At 31.5% G+C, this 24,516-nt stretch overlaps 2 protein-coding genes across 2 annotated transcripts; one reads left to right on the top strand and one right to left on the bottom strand.

The window, feature by feature from the left end:
- The first annotated feature begins 9,119 nt into the window (after positions 1 to 9,119).
- LOC110625968 (NAC domain-containing protein 83) lies at positions 9,120 to 10,694 on the top strand. The gene is made up of 3 exons (XM_021771680.2): positions 9,120 to 9,662; positions 9,873 to 10,135; positions 10,261 to 10,694. Exons 1-3 carry the CDS (start codon positions 9,482 to 9,484, stop codon positions 10,531 to 10,533), a joined length of 717 nt encoding a protein of 238 aa, XP_021627372.1. The 5' UTR covers positions 9,120 to 9,481; the 3' UTR covers positions 10,534 to 10,694.
- A 3,967-nt stretch (positions 10,695 to 14,661) lies between these two features.
- Positions 14,662 to 17,484, bottom strand: LOC110626035. Its single transcript, XM_021771765.2, has 2 exons — positions 17,209 to 17,484; positions 14,662 to 15,187 (listed from the first exon to the last, which is right to left on the bottom strand). The coding sequence occupies exons 1-2, from the start codon at positions 17,344 to 17,346 to the stop codon at positions 15,083 to 15,085; spliced, it is 243 nt and encodes an 80-aa protein (XP_021627457.1). The 5' UTR covers positions 17,347 to 17,484; the 3' UTR covers positions 14,662 to 15,082.
- Between the last annotated feature and the right edge of the window lie 7,032 nt (positions 17,485 to 24,516).

Here is a 24,516-nt window from a genome sequence, read left to right as displayed (position 1 = left end):
AAGTCGCGCGCCTCTCCTTCTCTTGTGCAAGCTTCCGCACCCTTTCCTCTTCTGACACCACTTGGGCAGCACTTTGCGCAGCCTCTTCACTAATTAGGAAGCAAGGGAGACCTAGGGCAGTACTTTCAACTATAAAAGGACACATAAGGAGCCTCCACACAACTTTTACACTCTCACTTGGACACACCTACGGGATTGCAATTGATACCATCTCTTCTTCTTCCTTTCTTTATTTTTTGGTTTTTGATTCAGCCATGAGTGGCTGAAACCTTTTATTCTAGTTGAAGATTGGTTGAAACTAAGGTTGTTTAAAGGATTGTGAGATCTGAACACATATTGTTTGTCTTTTGGTTATTCAATATTCATACAGTAGTAATATTGTTGATAACCGGAAAAGTTATTTTTGACCGGCTTCGACAACCGCGAGTCAAAGACCAAAAGCCGAAGAAGTAAGGATATGAGAAAAACCACAAAATTTACCCATTCTCCCGAGGAAGGAATGACCAAGGTAAGTATGTGAATTATATCCCATTGAATAACTCACGAACACATATTCTAATTTGGATTAGGAAAAATAACAAAAAGATCAAGTGGCCTCCCAAGCTCAACCATAAGAAAGCCAAAAGAGACAAGACCAGGTACTGTCATTTCCATGAAGACCACAGACATATAATGGAGGAGTCGGTAATTGAAAGACGAGATCAAGAGGTTAATAGAGGATGATACGCTTCAAAAGTTTGCTAGAAAGAGTAGGAAAGAGAGGAGGGCTGAACTTGAGGTAACAACCCCTGAAACCACCCATGATAGAGAACATGTAGGATTATTCATGTAACTACAGAAGGATCCAACTATTATAAGGAAAAAATTAAAGGAGTCGTAGAAGATGTCCTAAATGTTTAACGGTAGAGACAAGTCACATGTCTTTAATATAGGAGACTCAGTCCTTAAAAGAGCAGAGGTAACAAATGCCAAGTCTGGTAAGTTGGGCGAAAATTGAAAAATACTATTCAAGGTCCCGAAGGTTATTCATTTAGGATCTTATAAGCTGGCCAAGTTAGATGGTCAAGTCATTCCCTACTCCTGGAATCTTTGCAATCTAAGAAAATTTTAATAATAATAGTTAATAATGTATTTTTCATGTATTGTGCTATTTAGTGACAAGGAATAATGGGGTTGACCTCCTCAAAAGGATGAAAGAGCATTTATTAAAGGCTATAAGGCAGGAATCCACCAAGCCATTTGAGTGTTAGTCCCACTAAAAAGTCACAAGGCAACTTCTGCCAGGCAATTCGGGCATTAGACCCACTAAACAAAGCCATAAGATAACTTATGCCAGGCCATCCAAGTGTCAGCCCCGCATCATAAGGCATCTCATGCCAGGCCATAAGGCAGGAATTCGTTAAGCCATCCGGACATCAGTCCCGCATAACAAGGCATCTTATGCTAGGCCACAAGATGAGAATCCGTTAGGCTAGCCGGGTATTAGTCCCACTAAAAGGCTACAAGGCCATCCGGATATCGATCCTGCATAACAAGGCATTTCATGTCAGGCCACAAGGCGGGAATTCGCTAGACCATGTGGGTGTTAATCTCACTAAAAGGCTACAACTCCATCCCGATGTCGGTCCTGCATAACAATGTATCTTATGCCAGACTACAAGGTGGGAACCCGCCAGGCTATCCTAGTGTTAGTCCCACTAAAAGGCCACAAGGCCATCCAGACATCATTTATACATAACAAGACATCTCATGCTAGGCCACAAGGCAGGAATTCGCTAGGTCATCCGGGTGTTAGTCCCACTAAAAGGCTGTAATACCCGGCTAGACTCCGGTATCGGAATTCCTACCGTCCGGTGGAATCTCGGATGTCGGAGACCTCTAGAAGGGTAGAATCATGTTTTATAAAATGTTTTCATGAATTTTAATGTTTTAAAGTATGAAACTAAATGAGTTTTTGCATGAAAATAGCATTGGAGGAAAACCCAGGTTCGGCCGCCGAAAGTCAAGTTCGGCCGCCGAACATGCATGCGTTTTGGAGGCACGTTAGGCCCCCGAAAGCATGAGTTAAGGAAGTTCAGGTTCGGCCGCCGAAAGTCAAGTTCGGCCGCCGAACATTTGCATGGATGCGGAGGCACATTCGGCCCCCGAACGTGGCCTGGCCAGCCACTATATAAGGGGCACTTAGCCGAAATGGGCGAGCTTTCTCCCATTTTCGGCCACAGCAAGCTTCCGACTTTCCCTTTGCAAACCTAGTGTTCTTCCTCCAAATCCCCACCATTTTTCTTGAGTTTTAAGCTCGCATTGAAGGTTTTGAACTTTTGAAACAAGTTTTGGAGCTTTGGGAACTCAAGAGCTCATTTTCGTGGATCTCCAAGTTTAGGTCGTCTCTCTCTCGATCTTCAAGAGGTAAGAGCCGATCTTAAGCTCAATGCATGTTTTAAGTAAGTTTTAAGTGATTTTATGGGGTAGAATGGCATGTATAGGGTTGTATGAGTTTTTAAGCAAATGTTAGGTTTTATGTGATTTTTGAACAATGTGGCATGTTTGAGTATGCTTGAAGTGTTGTAGTTGGGGTATATGCTTGTTGAGACCCCTAGGAACTTGTATGCATGTTTTGGTTGAGATTTATGCATGATTTGAGAGTTGGGAGGCAAATGTGCATTTAGGAGCCAAGTTTCTGCCCTTTGGCAGAAACCAGGTTCGGCAGCCGAAGGAGCTTTCGGCCGCCGAACATGGCTGGGGAGGCAGGCCTTTCGGCTGCCGAAGTTGCCCCCGAAAAGAGACTTTCGTCTCTGTCTGGGACTTTCGGCCGCCGAAGGTGCCGCCGAACATGCATGAGTTTCGCCTCTGTCTGGGAGTTTCGGCCGCCGAAGGTGCCGCCGAACCTGCCTGACTTTCGGCTCTGGAGGGACTTTCGGCCGCCGAACCTGCCGCCGAAAGTGCCCTGTCCAGCCATTTCTTGCATGTTTTTATGTAGTTGTTTCATGATGTTTTAGGGGGTTTTTGGGGAGTATATTAGAGTTATGTTTATGTATGTTTGGTCCCTCATTGGAGTCCACCTGTATAGGTTCGGACCCGAGGAACCGAGGACCCCAGCAGTGAGCCAGCTGCTACAGAGTTTGTCAGAGCTAGCCAGAGGTGAGTGGAATAAACCTTAAGTTTTAAATAAATGAAAGATGAATTTTGAGCATGATCCATGCATCATGAATGCCATGAGATATAATAGGTTGCTTGCATTAGTATTCACGAATATGTTGCATTGCATTTATGATGTCTATGTTGATGTGGATTGGTTATTGGATGATCCTTTAGTCCTCCTATGATATGATTGATGTTATGGCATGTTATGGTATGGAAGTCCAGGTTGTACCCATTCTACGTCCCTGGCACGATGTAAGAGAAAGTCCAGGTTGTACCCATTCTACGTCCCTGGCACAGTTGGTCCATATGATATGTTATGATAAGGGAAAGACCGGTTGACCCATTCTACGTCCCGGCACAGTTGGACCTATGTAGAGGACTATAGGTGACAATACCATCCGAGATGTGATTTGTTGTGATGTGTTGCATTCCATGAAAGCATGAAATTTTAATATATTGTTTTATACTATTCTGCTCACTGGGCTTTGTAGCTCACCCCTCTCCCCTAACCCCAGATGTGCAGGTACAGGGTAGATCAGAAGGTTAGCCAGAGTTTTGAAGTATGTCTTATGTATGTAATAGTTAGTATGTGGACATGACAATTGATGAAATGTAAAAATATTCAGAATGTTATGTAATGAGGTTATTGAGGATAGAGTTGTACTTGACCATAATGTATTGTTAATCCCTTTTGTCTATACATGATTTTATGTTATGATGTTTATGTAAACTAACTCAACACAGGCTGTTTGCCTTTAAGGCTTGATGAGATCCCACAGAGGGACTATGTTATGTATATGTTCAGGGTATGCACAGGTTGAGTTAGTTGATGACAGTATGTATGAGGAAAAGTTTTAATTTTTATGTATGATTGTTGACCATGTATGGGATTGAACAGGTTTACAGGTTACATGTCAGGCTTGCTACGGGTCCCGGCGGCCTTAAGTCGACCCGGATCCTAGCGCCGGTAGCGGTCCGATTTTCGGATCGTTACAAAGGCCATAAGGCTATTCGGGCGTTGGTCTCGCATACCAATGCATCTTATGCCAGACTGCAAAGCGGGAACCCACTAGGCCATCCGGGTGTTAGTCTCACTAAAAGGTCACAAAGCCATCTGAGCGTCGGTCCTGCATAACAAGGCATCTCATGCCAGGAAGGCAAGAATCTGTCAGGTCATTTGGGTGTTAGTCCCACTAGAAGGCCACAAGGCCATCCGAGTGTCGTCTCGCATAATAATGCATCTCATGCTAGGCCATAAGGCAGGAACTTGCTAGGCCATCCGGGTGTTATTCCCACTAAAAGGCCATAAGGCCATCCAGGCATCGGTCCTGCATAACAAAACATCTCATGCCAGGCCGTAAGGCAAAAATCTGTCAGGTCAACCGAGTGTTAGTTCCAAGAAGTTTTTAAGGCATTTGATGTCAGGCTACAATGCGAGTATACATCGGATTGACCAATCGGGTGTTAGTCTCAATAAGTTTTTAAGGCATTTGATGCCAAGCCACAAGGCAGGTATACGCCAGGCCGACTAATCGAGTGTTAGTCTCAATAAGCTTCTAAGGCGTTTGATGCGACCAACTGGGTGTTAGTCCCAAGAAGTTTCTAAGACATTTGATGTCAGGCCACAAGGAAGCTATACGCTAGGCCGACCAACTGGGTGTTAGTCCCAAGAAGTTTCTAAGGCATATACGCCAAGCCACAAGGCAAGTATATGCAAGGCCACAAGGCAAGTATACACCAAGCTGACCAATAGGGTGTTAGCCCCGTTTCACAAGAAGTCTCCTAGGCATTTGACACTACTCTTACAATTACTCCTGAAAATCCAAAACTTTTTGCGAAGAAATAAGGTCCATTATAGGCTGGCGAGACTTTTTGACAATTGACGAAGGCATGATAAGGTGCTAAGCGAGCGAGTGAAGGCTGCAAGGAGGAAAATGACCAAAAGCTCAATAGGGATGGAAAACAATCGGAAGCTCGTCAAGGCTAGTTGGGACATGAAAATACTCGGAAGCTCGTAAGGCCTGGAGAATTTCCGGAAACATGCCAGGGCTAGAGAATGCCCAGAAGCTCACCAGCGCTGAAAAATGCCCGGAAGCTCATCATGGCTGGTTGGGGCAAAAAAGTGCTCGGGAACTCATTAGGGTAGGTCGGGGCAAAAAAATGTCCGAAAACTCGCCAAAGCTGGAAAATGCCTAGAAGATCGTCAAGGCTGGTTGGGGTAAGAGAAAACCCAGAAATTCGTCAAGATATTACTGTATCACTCGGATCAATTTTTGGCCAAACAAGATCTTGGACTGGACTAGTCAGTAGAGCAAGTAAGAAGAAAGTAAGGACATTATGCGCTCAGCCCAGATAGAGACTAACTTAGTTCGACAGATTGAACTAAGACCGCAAGGTTCCACTCGAGACAGTTGGTATGATTTACACTCTAGGACTGTGACACATTTCATGATTAGGCTACTAGAAAGGGTATCTGTCAGGCTAATGACTGGATGTTAGTCTCGATTAATAAAATTTTCAAGTCGTTATCATGACTAAATATTAAATTTGGCTTATTATTTTTAATTTAGCCACAAGGTAATTGTCATTTATGAGCAGGAGCAGGTAAAGTGATGAACGCATGGAATGCCAGCCTAAACAAGCCACGTGCCTTATATCATGATAACAACTATTACCTACGAATCTAAAGAAATCAAAGACTACCAGGGGAACCTCTGATGTTACATACCAATCGCTGAAAGTATGTCATGAGTTATCACCATAAGATAGAGGCACGTGACAAGGATTTGATAACGCAGTCACACTCGTGGAAAGGAAGGCACAGACGACCGTGGAGCCTGACTCTTCATCAAGACTCGTTCACTCCTGAGCAAGTCGAGTCTTCACTTTAAATTACCATAAGTGGAGGTAATATAGTAGATCCCATTATACCTATAATCATGGGATCTCCGATCAATTAGCTGGTGAGATCTCTCATCAAATAGTCGGCCACATCATTGCTGGATCTTTAGGAAATATCATATTCATGCTATATCTTCTAATAATATAAAAGTTAATGATCATAAAGATAAAGGTACGCAATTTTTACACAACTACACTTAAATTTTAAACAATTTCTTACTTTGACTCTATTTTCCAGTTTACTGATTTGAGTGTCGGAGTAACTGCTGTGGACACCCACTACCTCACATTCTTTTTCTTGCAGGATTGACCAATTATAGCACAGTTCTACTTTCGGCTCCATCAATTTCTATCACGCTAGTTGACTTTCCTTTACTCTTTTGATTAAGGACTAATTTTCCTATATCTTAGTTGTGAGTTTTCTCTCCACTGCGAATCGATTATAGTGGGAAGTTACGGTGGCCAAGTCCCATGTAAATGCTGATGGTCCTTTACTTCTAACTTTTATAATTTTTACTGTGTCATATTTTAAATAGGAAAAATAGTTGTGCTTTGGACTATGTAGTTCTGATCCTATGCTACTATAGCATCGTATGAGTTTTGATTTTTGACAATTTCAGTAGAGTGATATTTTTATTAGTTCTTCTCTTTCTCAATTTCATTCATCCACTGTGTGTGCTTTGTGTCCCTCTTCTTCGAGATTTCATAAGCTTAATTGTATTTTGTTCGGCTATTGTGTAGTTGAGAATGAAATTTTAATGTTTAAATTTTTAATCACCAATTTAGAATATTTGGTAATTTTATTTTAAATATATATTTTTAATTTTTAACAATTTTAATTTAAAACTATAATATTAAAAAGGTTTTTACCATTTCTCTCAACTCATCGCAAATAACCAACTCATAATCAAATAATCTTCAAGTCCTCATTTGTAAAGCACAAAGCAATTTCTGGATTTGTTAGGAATTAGAGTGCAAACCCTTTTTATTTCTCTCATAATTTATTTTAGAATAATTTTAATCTTAAGTTTATTTTAAATTACAGCTATAAATTAACAATAACCTTTATTTTTGTATATTAAAAAAATACACGAATCTTATTTTATAATTTAATAAAATTAGGTATAATTTTAACTTATTTTAAGATATTTTTAATTTAATTTTTCATTTAAATAAAAAAATTGATAGAATTAGATCAAATTTTTATGAAATTTTTAATTTTAAACGGAGATTTAATATATTTATTATGAATAATAGTGTATAGATGTTATATGGCTATTTTGTTATATGTATTATGAATAATATTTTAAGTTATTTAATTATATTATATATGTAAAGTTATATTTATAATTTTTTATATTAAGATTATTAATTATAGATGTTATATGGCTATTTTGCTATTTTAAAAAATTAAAAGAAATCGTTAACATTTTATTATTTTTTTATTTAATATATATTACAAAATTAAATTTATTAGGTTGCAAGAATAAATAAATAACTGAATTATTTAATTTTTAATGTAACATATGAATGAAAGATATATTAAAGAAGATTAAATAAGATTTACTATTTTAATAATATTACGTAGATTTAGTAATATAATTGGCTTAGATTATAATTTAATTTTGTTTCTAGTATCATTACATTAAAACTTATTTATATATTTAATTATATATTTTGAATATTTGAAATAATCCTTAAATATTATTTGATGTATGTAATTTAATTTATATTAAAATAATATATATGATATCATATTATTAATAAATATTAATAATTTTTAATATTATAAAAATATTGATGGAAAAATATATTAAAAATTATTAATTTAATATAAAATAAATTATAAATTTTAAAGTGACTTCAAAAAAAAATTTTAAAGTAAAAATAAATAAAATTATATGGTATTTTTTATTAATAATTATATTTTATTTATTATATTAATATTTTTTAATAATATTTAAAAATTATTATTTTTAATAATATAATATTATAAAATATTATTTTTACATATTTTAAAATAAAAATATATATTACTTTTTATAATTCTCTTAAAAATATAATTTTAGTAACATAACATATGAAACGTAGGGGTGAGCAGTATTCGGTTTAAATTGAAAAAATCGATCGAACTGAATCAATTTAAAAATTTAGTTCGGTTTTTTATATATTTCGGTTCGATTCGATTTTTAATTTTAAAAATTTCATTTATTTCGGTTCGGTTTGATTTTGATCAGAAAAAACTGAAAAAATCGAATCGAACCGATTAGTGATAATAATATATTTTTTTAATAATATAGAGAAATTAAATTATATTAAAATTAAAATATTTTAATTAAATTTTAAAATATTAAAAATAAAGTGTAAAAAATAAAAAAAATTATTAAAAATTAAAATTGATCAAATCGAACCGAACCGAATCAGACCGGTTCGATTCAATTTGATTTCTAATTAAAATCGATTTGATTCGATTTTTATAAATACTAAAATTTTGATTTTCGATTTATTCAGTTCGATTCGATTTTAAACCGAACCGACCGAATGCTCACCCCTTTATTAAGACGTAGAAGAACAAGCAATTAATGGATCCAACGGCTGACACAGACCGTTGATTCTCCATTAGCGACGACAGCACAAACTCGTGGCACACGTGGGTCTCCAAGAGAGTAAAGAAGCGCCTGTTCTTTGACGGAAAGGACAAGCATTTTCCTCTCTCCTCTCACTTTCTTTTTTTTTTTTTAAAAAATTTAATTCATTTTACTACGTTAAAAATAAATTTAATAATAGTAAATCATTTTTATTATAATTAGCGTAAATTAATTTAAAATTAAAATTTTAGTGAGTATATCTTATTTAAATAATATAAAATCATTATCAAAATAATAAAATCTCAAACCCCATTAAAAAAAAAAAAAACTCATTGGTGTCGTTTCCTTTCTTGTCCTCTGTGTCTTAAAGAAAACTTAAATCCTTGTTCCTTCTCGGGTTTTTCACGATGTCTGAGTCTGAGCCTGAGCCTAATAATATTTACACGTTTGTAAATTCCGAGAGAAGAAATGACTCGTCAAATTAAAGGAATAGGGCTTTCCAAGTCAAGGAAGGCCCTCTCTCTCTCTCTCTCTCTCTCTGCTCTTCTCTACATTTTCTTTAATCCAGAAGTGGGAAATGGAATCAACTTTTGGAATTTCTTTCCTTCTCTACCTATATAAACATGTAAACAAACTTTGAGTTTCCTTGGCTTATCACCCTCTACCAAAGACAAAGTCTTCTCTTTTCCTTTGCTTTCTTTCTGGGTTCTCTTCATTTTCTTTCTTTCCATCATGGCTTGTTAGCTTTCTTCTCAATTCATTAATAGAGATCCCCTATATATTTGCTTCTCTATCTCAACTGGGTTGATTACTTCAGAGCTGATATATTATTACTATTATTAATAAGGTATATGGAGAAATCAAATTTTGTTGCTCATGGTGGGATCAAATTGCCTGTTGGGTACAGGTTTCATCCAACAGATGAGGAGCTTCTTCTTCATTACTTGAGACGGAAGGTCTTTGGAGTTCCATTGCCTGCTTCTGTTATTCCTGAGCTTGATGTATTTCAAGCTGATCCATGGAGTTTGCCAGGTTAGTGAAAATTATTTCTTTTCTTTTCTTTCTTTCTTTCTTGGTAAACTTGTAATTAATGCCAGGAGATTTAGTTCTTAAAATTGTGAAAAACTCGGATATTATGACTATAAATATAGATTGTACGTGAAACCCTGGCCACATTGTACCAGCTTCAGTGTTTCGAAGCTTTTGTTTACAGTCTTTGTATCCATTTTCTTCTGGTTCTAGGTGATTTGAAGGAAAAGAGGTATTTCTTTAGCAGAAAATGGGGAAATGACAGTGAAAATAGATGCAAGAGAGCTGCTGGTTCTGGTTACTGGAAGCCTATTGGCAAAGGCAGGCAAATTGTAGCTTCTATTAGCAACCATTTAATTGGGATTAAGAAATCTCTCATTTTCTGCGAGGGGAAGAATTCTAATGACTCTACAACTCAGTGGATCATGCATGAATATCACCTTGTAGGTTCAGGAACAATCCCCAACATAACCCAGGTATAATATAAGATTAAACAGTTCAGACAAACAACAATCCTTAAAGTTCCTCTCATGTTCTGAATAATACCCATTTTATTTTTAGGTCTAATGAATGGATTTGCCCTTGAAAATTTTATGTTCAGGTAGCTAAGATGAAATTAGGAGATTGGGTTGTCTACCGAGTATTTCAGAGGAAAAGGAGACCGAGAAAACAAGGGAACCTTTCCAAGTCCCCAAACACCAAGAACATTCAAAATACTCATGAGATGATCAGATCAAGTTTCATGGGAATTAGAACGGAACCTTCTTCACCATGTTGCAGTGGAGTCACTGAGGTCTCTTCTAATGGGGTGTATGAGGAAGAAATCAGCTCTTCCATTAGCTTTTCTTGTCATTCATGTATGAAGAAGACTTGAAACATGAGTCTCTTAAGGAAATTTAATTGTATCTGAGAATTATGCAACAAGTTAAATTTAGAACGGGAAAAAAAAAAAGAAAAAAATTTAATTCTCTTTCAAGGGCAATTAAGCAAATTCATGGCAATTAAAGAATTAATAATATAGTGCCGTCTCCTCTATATACTTGCTTTTTGAAAATAATGTAATATATTCTGAATCAATCATGCAGATAGTGGGAGAGAAATAGTTGGCACCCATCTTTGCCTACTAGTAATTTAATCTTTTTTCAATTATTATTATTATTATTCCTTATTATGATCAAAAGGCAAGTGATTTTTGGGGCAACCTGCAGATTGTGAAAGTAGAATATATCAAAGAGAGAGGCATCCAAGGAAAGCAGAAAAGATGTTCGAAATTATCTAACCACTACTTTGCAGGAAAAGCAGATCCCTTGGGCGGGCACAATCATATAAACATGAAAAGAATAAATAAATAAATAAATAAAATTTATGGTGGGGAAATTAAGGGCATCTGCATATGGGGTTTGTGACCTTCTTACAAGAACTTAATACTATACCCTAATTTTTAAAAACAGAATTCTGTTAGTGGAATCTTTATGACTTTAGTTTCTCTTTAACACCGCTAGTTAGCTAGACTTCAATAATTTATTTAAAAAAATAAGGAAATAAAAAAAAAACAAAAAGATTCTCTCACTGTTTCATGTCTTCAAATTGCGTTGAAAATGATTCCAAATATATTAATATTAATCGTTAAAAAATGGCATTTGTTTTTGTTTGAGAAAGAGAACAACTGAACAAGACACAAAGGAGTTTTCTATATGCTTCCAAGCTTTGATATCTCAACCTCTCATGGGGTTGATCAGAATAAGATTCCTTCTGTCAACCAATGAGCCACAGGAAAGAGACCCATAGAGAGAAAGAAGCTGTGAAATTCCATGCCTCTTCTTTAGGTCACGCCCGTGTAGCAAAGCTAAGGTAGATAGAGAGAAAAAATAATAATAATAATAACTCACTAGAGGAGCACAACCCGTGTAAGAGTAGAGAGAATAAGGATCAACAAAGTTATAACAAGCGTGTGATCTACAAAAGGAGGAATCAATTTTTCTTTCTGTTACAAAAAGAGAGGAAAATCTATACCAGCTCTCAAATATCCTGCAAGAGCCAACTCAATCAAGGGTATCTTGAAAAACATAGTTGGCTAAAGAAAGAGCAACTCAGAGATTATGCATTCAATCCAGGGTGAAAAAAAAAAAAAAGAAAAACTCATCTAAACTCGATTTTTCAAAAGCTTGCAAATCTGGGATTATGTCACCTTTGTTATTAATTAACATCAAGTTAAAGTTAGGTCAAAGACACTTCACATGCAATGTATACTCACAAGATTGCATTCAAGATTATTTTTAAAATTATATGACTAATTATAAGAGTTTTCAATTATTGGAGTAATGAAAATTATTGAGAAAGAATCCATCTTTTTCAAAACCATCAAGAAGATATGGCTAATTTTTTTAGAAGAATAGAAGTGAATTAAAAAAAATAAATATATATTGAAGCTGAAATTGAGAAAATTAGATGAGAAAAAAAAATATCAAACAATATCAACTTTGGTGGAAATGAAAATGAAGTGAAGATATGATTCTGCCTCAAAAGTTGGTCTCATTTTGTAAAGTAGAATTAATTGTGTTCTTATGATTTTGTCCTGAGTGTTTTTATATGTGAAAGGCAAAAGTCAATTTGGTGTGTGGTGGAATGAGAATTGGCGGAAGAAGGTAAGTAGGAAACTGCCGACCAAAGGTTACTTGCAGCACAGGTTTTAGAATCATCAACCCATTAAACCAATTTATATTCTGCACGTCACCCTTCAGTTTTACAACCAGACAAGTTTTTGAACTTGTTCTGGAGTGTAGATTTCTGACTTTTAGTGGCAAGTGTTTTGTTTATGCAAAAAGTCAATTTTACCCTTAAATTATAAAATATTAAATTTCATTTTCAATTTAAATTATTATTAAAAAATCATATAAAACTATTCGTGGGTGTGAGTTATATTTTTATGTTTATTTAAAATTATTATAATTTTTTTATATTTTTTAAATTTATTTAAATACACTTACCAGATCATTAAAAAAGTGTATCGGTAGCTATCTCTAATAAGATATAATTAATTCATAAAATTATTTATTTTTAGGCTTTCCTCATCAGCTCAATCATATCAATAGTTTCTAATATAGGTTCTGAGGATAAAGTGCTTCTTTAAATTTTTATAAAGAAAAAAAAAACTAATATCTTTTGCACTCCAAGCAATTTGCTGTTGGCGGAGAAAATTGTTGGTTTCACATCTGAAATCCATAGATGAGAGACTTATTTTATTTTGTCTTTGTCCATAATAGAGTGTAGATAATAATATTTTGTTTATCTAATTAATTATAATAATAATAATAATATTTTAGTATATCCCTTAAATGATAACATAATTAATTTAATATTTTACATGAAAAAACAATTGATAAAAATAAAATTGCACTCCTACAGATAATTGCAGGAAAGAATAATGAGCTTAAGTCTTAGCCAAAGAGGATAAATAAGAGAAATAAAAATTACAATTTAACTTTTATGATTTGAAAATTTATTATTTAATTTTGAAAATATATTAAAATATTTTCAAAATTTTAAAAAATTTACTAATTAATTTTTCATTAATTTTAAAAGTTAAATAATTTATTATTTATTCTTTATAATTTTAAAAAATTTATTAATGAATCCTTTAATTTTTAAAAAAAATATTATTTAGTCTCTCCATATTATAGATATTTTAAATATTTTTATAATATTTAACTATTAAAATTAATAAAAAAATTAATTAATAGACTTTTTAAAATATTAAAAATATTTTAATATATTTTTTAAAAATAAAAAATCAATTAATGCGTTGTCTAATATCTGAAAAATTTTGAGGTCATTGGTTTGAGAGTCCGTAGTTCTCCAAACTTAAAAATGGTTTAAGGACAAAGGCCAACATTTTCTGGTTAGGCCTAAAGGATTCTTACGGTCAGTGGTTTTGAGTGGGAAAATTTACTATTTCGCCTCGAAGCATTTTTTAATATACATTAAAAAAATTAAAAAAAAATACATTAAAACGTTATTAAAATTTTAAAAATCTATTAATTAGTCTATTAATTAATATTAATATTAAATATTATAAAAAAATCTAAAATATCCTTAATATATTAGAACTGATTAATACACGTTTTACAAAATTTAAAAATCAATTAATATTTTTTTTCAAGTTATATAGATTAAATAATAAAATATTTAATAATTAAAAATAATAAAATAATTAATTAATAAATTTTTTTTAAAATATTAAAAACATTTTAATATATTTTTTAAAATTAAAAAAATTAATTATCTAATAAATTTTAGTCCACCCGTACATTTTCTTTTCTTTTTCGTCTTGAAACAATAGCTTTCATCCCTCCTCTCCCTCTTCGTTCTCTTGACCTGTTGCCTTTGTATCCATGATGAAGTTAACGCAATGGAGAAATGGAGAGATGTAAATGGGTAAATAATGGAAAGAATTAACAATTAAGACATCATTTGTTTCATAGAAGAAAATATTTTTCATATTTTTGACATTGAAAATATTTATAAAATTTAGTTAATAAAAAATATTTTTTATCAAATAAAAAAATTATTTTCTATTTTAATGATTTTATTAAAATTTTTATAATAAATTTGTTAATATATTTTATTTTTAAAATTAAAATTAAATAATAAAAAATAAATTATTTTATTAAAAAATATTTTTCGCATAAAATATTTTATATGAAAAATTTTTCTAAACATAATTTAATTTTCACAAACAAACAAAACCTAAATAATTGTATTATAAAATTCCGGAAAATACAAACCAATAGTTCGAGCACAATGCTCGAACAATTGTTTAGATCTGGGAACTACATAAGAATATCCATTCTCTTAGAAAACTAACAATCTCAAGATTACACATATTGATCACTAGCAAATAATGCAACTGAACCATTAGTTAGTTAAACTGTAATACAAGTTATGACCATATTGATCATTACAACTTCATCTGTAAATCAAAGGGTAAAAGTGAATACAAGAATGCCACAAGGATGGTCTTGAGAAATGTCATCCAAGAGATAATCATCTCTCAAACATTTTTTACTAATGAGCCATTCAATGTTCCCAAAAAGTTTTTCATCAAGCTACATTCAGCAAATTTGAAAATTCAGTTCTCAAAAAAAGAAAAAGAAAAAATCTTTCAAATACACTAATTTTCATTTTCTCCACTAAAACCAATACCTACACAAGATGAGATCATAGTATGCCATGCTCCTGAAGAAAACATCTTTTGCTTGTATAGATAATTGAGAAGTAACCAAACCCAAGTTCTATCTACGTGAATAAAATCACAGACAAACACGCTAATAATCCCAGACAAACAGGCAACAAAAACTGTCTTCAACAAATTGGCAACTGCATGACATCCTTGCCAGTGACATGTATTCTTACTCATTCGCAAGTTAAGATACGCTGTTGGTGCTATCTTTCTCTGCAGCACCAACGGTATCAGCCATAGAAGTTTTTGAAGGTGGTGGCTCAGCACATGCCTTCAACACAGCTTCATTCTGTAAGAATGAAAAGAGGAACAATATATGAATAATACTTACAAAAATCATTAGAATACATTCATATTTAAACTAAACAAATAGTATAAATTTTCGCGGTGCTGTCAATTTTTTCATTTTTTGGGTCCAAAAGAACAAATAAGCATCACCGGTTAAAAGCTAAAGGAAAACAGCTTTGAGGAAAACTAAAAACATATTAACAAAACGTGTCACCCTTAAGCTTAAAACTTGAGACAGAAAATTCAAGAAGAGCTCAGATAAATCACAGATAAATGCAGCAAGTATGCTTTACAACATAGTTTTAACTTTTAGGAACACTAAATCAATAAATGCAATTTCTTTCCCTTTAACCATAAATGACAAATACAATTGTTCAATTTCACTTTGATCCACCACAGTTATAATAAACTCAATGCAGCTTCAAAACAGCTAAGGATGGCCATACGTTACGTGCATGCAATATTTGACTCCTTTAAAAATAAAACAAGATTCAAACAGATGTATAGAAATGATGTGCTTGAATGTGAAAGTATAACATCTGTAAAGACAAGAAACCAGTCCCTTTCAGACTCGAGGTCTTCCATGGATAATCTCTTTATTTCTTTTAAATAAAATTTCATTAAAAGGCACCACATGGGTTATGGGCACAACCAAAATGCAGGAGAACAGCTACAAATGCAAAATAAGGAGTCCAAATGATCCAAAATACCATGAGCTTCATAGTTCATAATCCCTTTTGCAACTCCAGGTCCTCCATACATAACCACTTCTTTTCCTTTTTTTTTTTTCAAATTAAGAAAATTAATTGAATGACACCAAGCAGCTACAACCACAAAACATGGAGTCCGGAAAATCTTAAAAAGAATAGACATTGGAAAAAAAATGTCTTATATAGACTTAGTACAAACGTAGTAATCCACCTACATATAAAAATACAGAGGCATTTTTAACCCCGCCCTTCTGTTTCTCTCCCTTCAAAAGCGAAAATATAGCAACAGATCAAAGCAAAATTTTCCTGTTATCTTTATGAGGATGCAGTCCGAAAACATTTATGAGCCCACAACTTATTCTCAGCTAAACCTGCAAAAGAGTATGCATTGCAGTCCCATAATATTCTAGTTCACTCACAATGCAAAAACACGGATTAGTGTTAATAGAAAACAATCTCTCTCACATGACCTCTCAATTGTTTTTGTTCCCCCTTCTCAAACAACTTTTTCCTTTTTTCTTTTATAAAAGAATAAAAACAAACGAGCCTACTAAGGAAACACAAAAGGTGTCCTCCTAATCCAACATGAAAACTAAACTTAGGAAAATAATTTTTCTTAAGCAAATTCACTACGTATAGCCCTCCAAGGATGAAGGATCACCATATTAGAATTAGATAATTAGATTCAACAAGGTTTATGTCACTTCAAACCAAACCCTTCTACTGGCAGACGGGTAATTCGTAACAACGTGCTCTTGGGAGGGGAACAACAGCTGAAAACAGGCTGCTAATACGCTGAGGAAAAACAGGAGGAATCAGCCTGAGGAGGGCTTCTAGACCAAAAGATTGAAAATACTCTCGACTCCCCATAAAAATGCACATTGCAACACACTAGTCCATCAGGAGAACCCATATAAGAGCTAACAATCTATCCCAGCCTTAAAATAACCATGAAACACATTTCCAAAGGGCTAACAATGAGAAAAATCTTTACCCAAACAAAGAGTCCAGCACTTCCACTTCCAACTTGAATATTACTAACAAAATAACAATATTTGAACAGATGCTTCAACAGGAGAATCTCTCCAGCAAAAAGAAATCACCCTTGATCAGAACTGTTGAAAGATTTGCCAACATATAATTGCATAAACGTTACGGCTACATTAAAAGAGCAATTCAATCAAATTTGTGAAATTTGAACATCAACCAGTTCATATTAAATCCTAGCATTAGACAAATAAAGATTCAAATTTAATGCATAAAATCTTAAAGAACCAAATATAATCTGATTGAGAGGCAGAGTAATAGGCACCTGCCAAACCCTGAGGAGTCGCTTCTTGGCGTTGGCTTTACGGGTAGTGGTGAGTTTTATTCTCTTCCAGACTAGACCTCCTGAATCATGCTTCTTTACTATCTCCATTATTCTTGTCCCCCAAAATGCCCCTACCATGATCCCTTCTGTGTGTGTGCTATGTTCCCTTCAGCTATGGAGTCTGCTGAAGTGATAGCGTCGGCTCTTGCCACAGGAAGAGAACTGAAGGCAGAACTAAGGGGAAGGATCTGCCTCTGCCCTCGTTAAAACGTTGCCGTTCCTTTGGTGAGGCTTAATTCAACTCAAGCTATGTCGTTTCAAGTTTGCTTGTACTTTCAATTTAGTTTTTCTTTCTTTTCAGAAAATTTTTATTATTTAATCCATAAACTCATTAATTAATTGTTTAATTTTAAAAAATATATTATAACATTCTTAAAATTTTAAAATATTTACTAATTAATTTTTTTTATAATTTTATTTATTAAATATTTTATTACTTAATTACTATAATATAAAAAATCATTATATTATGATAATTTTTAATTATTAAATATAAAAAATAGTTGCATGAAGAGCAAATTATATAAACTATGTTAATTTGAAATAAATAGTGTTATTGGAAAGAGAATAAGAAAAATAAAATATCAGTATATTCAAATAATAAATTATTTAAAATTAAATCAAATTAATTGTGTATAAATAAATTTTAAATTGATTTTCAATTTCAGTATATTCAAATTAACACATACATGAGGTGATAAAAAGTGATATAAGCACCTTTTCTTTTTCAAATTATAGTTAAATGTTATTATCAAACATATGTTCATAAAAATCCTAATTTTACCTTTTCTTGTTTAGTTTTTATATTTAATTTGAATATAATACTAATTAGATTTTTTTTCATCTCCATTATTATTAGAAATTTAATATCTCAATTTAATTACTTTAATTTCTTTTAAAAAACTTTTACTTTTAATTTTTTAAAAAATTAAAAAATTAGTCATATTTTTACACTTGCAATATATTTTGCAGATATATTATTTTACTTTCTGCAATTATTTCAGATGAAATAATTTTTTAATTTCTATAAAATTAAAATTAATCATATTTATGAAAAAAATTAAATTAATATGTATAAATTATTTTAATTTTTAATTCGTGTAAAATTTAAAAGTAGTCGGCATTCTAAAAAAGATTTAAAATAATATGCAAGATATATTTTATTTTTTAATTTCTACACATATTTTTGAAAATAATTAAAATAATATGCAAGAATTATTTTAATTTATTATTTATTTTTAAAATTTTTATTTTGAAATTAAGTTTTTTTAATTTATAAAATTTAAAAGTGTATAATTTATAAAATTAGTTAGATATTTTTTACTTTGTTATTATTTTAAATGTAATATTTAAATTTAATTTAATTATTTTCATTTAATTTTTTATTATATTTTCTAATTTATATTTTTCAGTCATGCTTTTATTATATTATTAAATTTGCAGTTAAGACCTGAATATTTTTCATTGTATTTGCTTGAAGTGTTTAACTGTTTTAGTCAGAGTAAAGAGAAATGTTAAATCTAGATCTAGAAATCAAATAAACATTAAAGATTATTAAAATAGTGGAGAAATGAAAAGACAACAGATTTAGCTACTATTGAAATAGAAAAATATAGTGATTTTATTGGGCGGTGAAGAAATGATGGAGTGTAGGGAATTTAGAGAGAGGAATAATGGTGAGAGTGAGGGTGATGGTGGGTTAGAAGAGGCTTCTTACAAGGTTGGAGATTGAATGATAAATAGGGAATATGTAAGAGAAGTGGTAGGTTTGGTTAAAATGATAAAAGGAGGATCAAAGTATCTAAAATTTGTTGAATGTGATTATGTGGATTGTAAATCATATTTTTTTAATATATCAAAATTAAACAACGTTAATAAAAAAAATTTTATTTCATATAATCATAATTTTTTTGAAAAATTGAATAAAAAAACTACTTGTTACATGATATGAATATAGAAGTATTTAAGTATTTAATTTTAAAAATAAAATTATCGATTTTTTAATTATATTATGTACCTCAGAAACTAAAATATAATTTACTCTAAAATTAATCGTCAAACTTGTAATCTAAAATGAGGTGGAATGAAAACTAGTACTATTTTATGTATATAATCTTGATAAATTTTTTTTTTAAATAGAAATTAAGAATTGAAAATTAGAATTTGAAACTTTTTAAATTTATTTAAATGCATTTACCGTCAAACTAATTCTGCTGATTTAATTCCTTCTATGATTGATAGTATCTTTAATCAATTCTCATTTCACTGTTTTAACTAAAATTTATCAAAATTAGTTTTAATCAATAATCATTTCACTATGATTATTAAATTTGTTCATTGAAGCTCATAATAGACTCACTCCATTCGAATAAGGAAATTAATATTCTACAGGCATTTAGTATATATATATCCGATTAATAAAATATTATTAGATGGAAAAGTTACAAGTTTTTCTCATTTATCATTTATGTATAAAATGGATATAGGTAGAGGCGAGCAGTATTCGGTTCAAATAAAAAAATTGATCGAATTGAATTAATTTAAAAATACAGTTTGATTTTTTATTCATTTTGATTTGGTTTGATTTTTAATTTTAAAAATTTTGATTATTTCAATTTGATTCGATTTTGATCAGAAAAAATTTTAAAAATTAAACTGAATCGATTAGTGAAAATAGTATATTATTTTCAATAATATAGAGATTAAATTATATAAAGGTTAAAATATTCCAATCAAAATTTAAAATATTAAAAATAAAATGTAAAAAATAAAAAATTTATTAAAAATTTAAATCATTCAAATCAAACAGAATCAAATTGAATTAAAACAATTCGATTTGATTTGATTTCTGACTAAAATTAATTCGGTTCAAATTTTATAAATATAAAAATTTTAATTTTCAGTTTATTTAATTTAATTTGATTTTAAACTCAACTTACACGTGTCGGGTGTAAGAATTTGCCATTCAAATATTTTGGTGCAAACAATAGGGATTTCTTGACCAATGAATAAAAAGAAAATTAAACACCCACAACCTGTCAATTGATAACGGTTTTAACTGTAATTCCAAGTCATACAGACTTTAAATGAATCAGAAAAAACAAACTCCGTAACCCTCGTTCAATCTCTTATCTATACAATGCCTATTCTTATCACCATTCCTCTGCGGTTAATCTCTCAACCCTTTTCATTTCCTTCCTTTTAGTCTCTTCTCCATGTGTGTTCTTCTTCTTCACCTCTGATTCTTCTCATTTCGATCCCCCCTTTCCGCGCCCTGCCTCCTTCATGGGCTGTGGCATTTCCAAGTTGGACCTTGATCCCTCAGGTCAAGGCTCTCAGATCACAACCCTTCATCGGAGAAATGATGACAAAGAGGATGAAACCGATTCTGGAAAGAGTGTTTCTTCCGCGGCCGGTGAAGGTGGCAGTGGATTTTTGAAAAGGGTCGTGGGTTCAAATGAGAAAGAAAGAGGCACTTGTTCCCCACGAAAGGATATTATCAGTATCCCTTGTTTCAAGCAGCCCCAAGTTGAAATAATGGTGAAAGACGCTCCAAAGGAGAAAAAGTCTCAGATTGATAACAATGTGGAAGAAAATCTCAGGCCAAGCAATGCAGAGGATTGTGGAGGAAGCATATTACGCTGTCCAGGATCTCCTAGTTTCAGAGTATATTGTGAAAATGACTTCACGGCTTCTTCCTACGAAGGTGACTTTCATTTTTTCGCATTGATTAATCTCTTAACAATTAGCAGGATTAATAAAGTTGTATTTTGCAGATAGTGAAGAAGAACGAGAAGAGAACAAATCAAACAGTGGGTCGTCAGACAAGGGAGAGATGCCGCAGGCGAGAAGAGGGAGGTTGGGGAGAGGGTTAAGGAGCGCCATGCAAATGGGATCAACACGTGGACTTAAGAATGTGTTGCAGAGAGGTGGATCTTTAAAAATGAAAAACATTCTCAATGGAACAGCTTGCATGACTCATGCTTCTTCACCTACTCATGAAAGCACTGCTAAATTGATTCCAAAAGCTGTATGATCATCATCATTTTCTAGGCAGGCAGCAATCTTTCATCCACTTACCTTTACTCCCTTTTTAATTTCTTTTTTGGTCAATCAAAAATGAAAATACATGTTTTTCCTTGGAGTTGTTCCTTGTTTGTTGGAGATTCTTAACCCTTTTATTTTTCATTAATAGCAGCTGCATCATCAATGTCTCCTTTCAAAATTGCTAACAATACAATAGATAAACGTACATAAGCTAAAACTAAACATCAAAATCCATAATACCCCCACCAAAAGATAAATTAAAATTTCTTAATTTTATTTTTTAATTAAATTATTGATGTGCTTTAATATTATTAATTAGATGTAGCATCCATCTATCAGTTTATTAATATGGTATCTTATGTTTATCTAATATTTTTTTCATATAAATTCTCTTCTTTAGATATATATATTGTTGTTGGAAAGTAATACGACCTCCATTTTCTTTAATTAACGGACTTATGACAACAATATGCCTAAAAAAATCAATCATAAAAAGAAGCAACAATACTAGTAATTAAATATAAGAGAATTTGGACAAACAAGTAATAATTCAATAGCATCTCAAATTATATATATAAGCCTGGAGGGTCAACACTTGAAAAGGGCGGCTTTGATGTTTGAAAATGGGATGGGTATCATTGAAACGTATCTGTCCCTTAGGCTTTCTTCAAGGAATGCCCTTTTTTTGACCCTATCGATAGCCCTTTCATTTTCCTTTTTCTTTGTGATTGTCTCCTATATATGTAAAGGACCATGCAATATATGACGCTGTTTTCTTTTCTTTTTTTTTTTTTTTGAAATTCATAGCACGGAAAATTGACTAAATAAAAAATAAAATTAAGAAATCTTATTAAAATTATTATGATTTTGACTTATATATTTTAATTCTGTGTATTCTAATTTTGATAAAAAAAAAATAAAGAATTAAAAAAATAGAGGAAGTCCTCAATGTTGGGAGAGAGTACTCATCATTCATCAACTCTTTTTTTACTTAACTTTCGTATAGGTCAAACATATATTTACATTTCTATACTATTTTATATTAATTTATTAAATATTTAAATTAAAATTTTTATTGAATACCTAAATTTATAAAAATTATAACAATTAAATACAAATTAACTATATCATTTGTCATTTATAAAAAGAAGTTACAAGTAGTTTGATTTATTGTTAACTTTATTAATTAAACTCTAAACTTTTATAAAATAATAAAATTATACTTATTTAATTTGTTAATTTATAAAAATTTTAAGGTATAGTTAACAAAATTTAAAATTGTATGATCGATTTTTACTTTTTTTAAAAAAATTATTGATGATATGACTAATTTATATTTAATTGTTAAAATTTTTGTAAATTTAAGTATTGAATAAATTAACTTTTAATTTAGATATTCAATAACTTAATTCTAATTAATATATATATGTATATACATATACGAATCCTTGTGTTTAATGATTGATTTTAAATAAAATTCAAATTTAAAATTTCATATACTAATTCTCCATAATATAAAGTGTAATTCTCCGTTCACTGTTGAATTCCAAATCAATTTCAATTGATTTAGAATGTTGAAGTACAAATTTGCCTTGCATTTCTTTTCTTGTAGCCCATTTGATTTTTTAGCTTTGGATGCAAGAATATCTTCCTTGCTCTTCTCCCTTTGCTAAAATGGTGTCGTTTCCTTCTCCTTTTCCTATTCTCTTCCTTTGCCTTCTTCAGTCTTTTCATCCTCCTTTATGCCTATAAAACCATTCCATTGTTGATAAGCTAATTGCTTGCTTTTTCTTCTCTCTATTCTTCTTTGGAGTCTTTTTATTTTCTTTTTCTTCTTTTTATCCTGTGAAAAATCTTTGTATATTATGCAAGAATGTCATTTGTTGCTTTTTCTTCCTCTCTAATTTATCACCGTTGTTCTTCTACTAAGGAATCTCTTTTTCTTTATTACCATTTTTTTCCTGCTAAGAAATAGTGTACTATGAAAAGGAGGAATACATTATAAAGTATTTTAAATTTATAAACAGGTCGTACCTATTTCTAGTGGACTTGATTCAAATTGGTCTATTTTGATATTTGTTCCCTTTTATAGGAATGATAGAGAGTGGCTAATTATACCTGAAATAAGTTAACAAATTGGCAAATTGATACATCCGTGCCCGGGAAAGACTGATGAAGAAAAGATTAGTTGATTTATATAGAGTTAATTCATTTTCTATAAGACAACCTTTGTCCATTGATAATGTGTGGAGTTTCTATATGTATTTCAGTATAAAAACAAATAAGCTCAACTTATAATGGTAAAAAATATTTAATCTATTGAGACGAAAAAGCAAAAAGCACTAAAGATGATTTAATAAAAAGGAATTTTAAAAGTGTAAAAAATGAATAGCAAATTGCAGGTGATATGCAAGAGTATCTAAAAAGTTAATTTGAATTAATTTATATTTTTTTAAAATTTTTCTTAAAATTATTTATAAAGTGAAGTAAAGAAGTACACAGATTTTCTTATCTTCCCTGAATGATAAGAAAAAAAAATCTCTTGATCTGATGGCATTATCCTTAATATATTAAATTTGTATAGAGGAAGAAGTGGTGTGGAAGTCTTTTTTTTATTCTGATAATTGTAACTCACTTATGAAGTCAAGCAAAATAAGTTCAAAAACAATGTGGAGAAAGAAGAGCGGCAGAAGATATTTTTTTTTCTTTTGCTTTGATAATTGTTGGTGGGCTCCATTGTGTTATTTTTTTAGGCACCAATAATAGAGGAGATAAAGTTTTTGTGGGCTACACTTTATTTTCTATAGAAATAGGTGTGACTTATAAGAGCTGTGATTTGTATAAGGTGTTTTTGCTCATATGGGGCTTTCCTCTTTTGTTTTTTTTTTCACCTAAAGTGAAAATCAAGTGGAGGGAAATGAGGATGGACAATTGTAAATAGGTGTATGATAACTTAATGAGAGGAAGTGTGTATCATTACAAACCTCAGTGTCTTTTGGAGTTATTTTATTGGTATAGGTCTTAGGATTTATAGTAATCAACTATGCAACACACTTATGCATAAACTTAGCTATTTTTTTGTTAAGAAAGTAGTTGATTTAGTCATTGTTCACAATATGCTAGCAATCATAGCCCTTAGTGATTTTATATGTATGTGTGTATATGTTGAAGCACAAATTACAGATAAGTCATAGTTTGTTA

Source organism: Manihot esculenta, chromosome 11, assembly GCF_001659605.2.
Source record: "Manihot esculenta cultivar AM560-2 chromosome 11, M.esculenta_v8, whole genome shotgun sequence".
Taxonomy (NCBI): Eukaryota; Viridiplantae; Streptophyta; class Magnoliopsida; order Malpighiales; family Euphorbiaceae; genus Manihot; species Manihot esculenta.
The sequence above is the reverse complement of the archived record's forward strand: the minus strand, read 5'-3'. Positions and strand labels throughout refer to the sequence as shown.

Bases quoted from the DNA above. Each gene is read 5' to 3' on its own strand.
- LOC110625968 (XM_021771680.2), top strand. From the start codon at position 9,482: ATGGAGAAATCAAATTTTGTTGCTCATGGTGGGATCAAATTGCCTGTT. The intron at 9,663-9,872 runs GTTAGTGAAAAT...TTCTGGTTCTAG, and splicing joins TGATCCATGGAGTTTGCCAG to GTGATTTGAAGGAAAAGAGG. The intron at 10,136-10,260 runs GTATAATATAAG...TTTTATGTTCAG, and splicing joins CAATCCCCAACATAACCCAG to GTAGCTAAGATGAAATTAGG.
- LOC110626035 (XM_021771765.2), bottom strand. From the start codon at position 17,346: ATGGTAGGGGCATTTTGGGGGACAAGAATAATGGAGATAGTAAAGAAG. The intron at 15,188-17,208 runs GTGCCTATTACT...TCATTCTTACAG, and splicing joins GACTCCTCAGGGTTTGGCAG to AATGAAGCTGTGTTGAAGGC.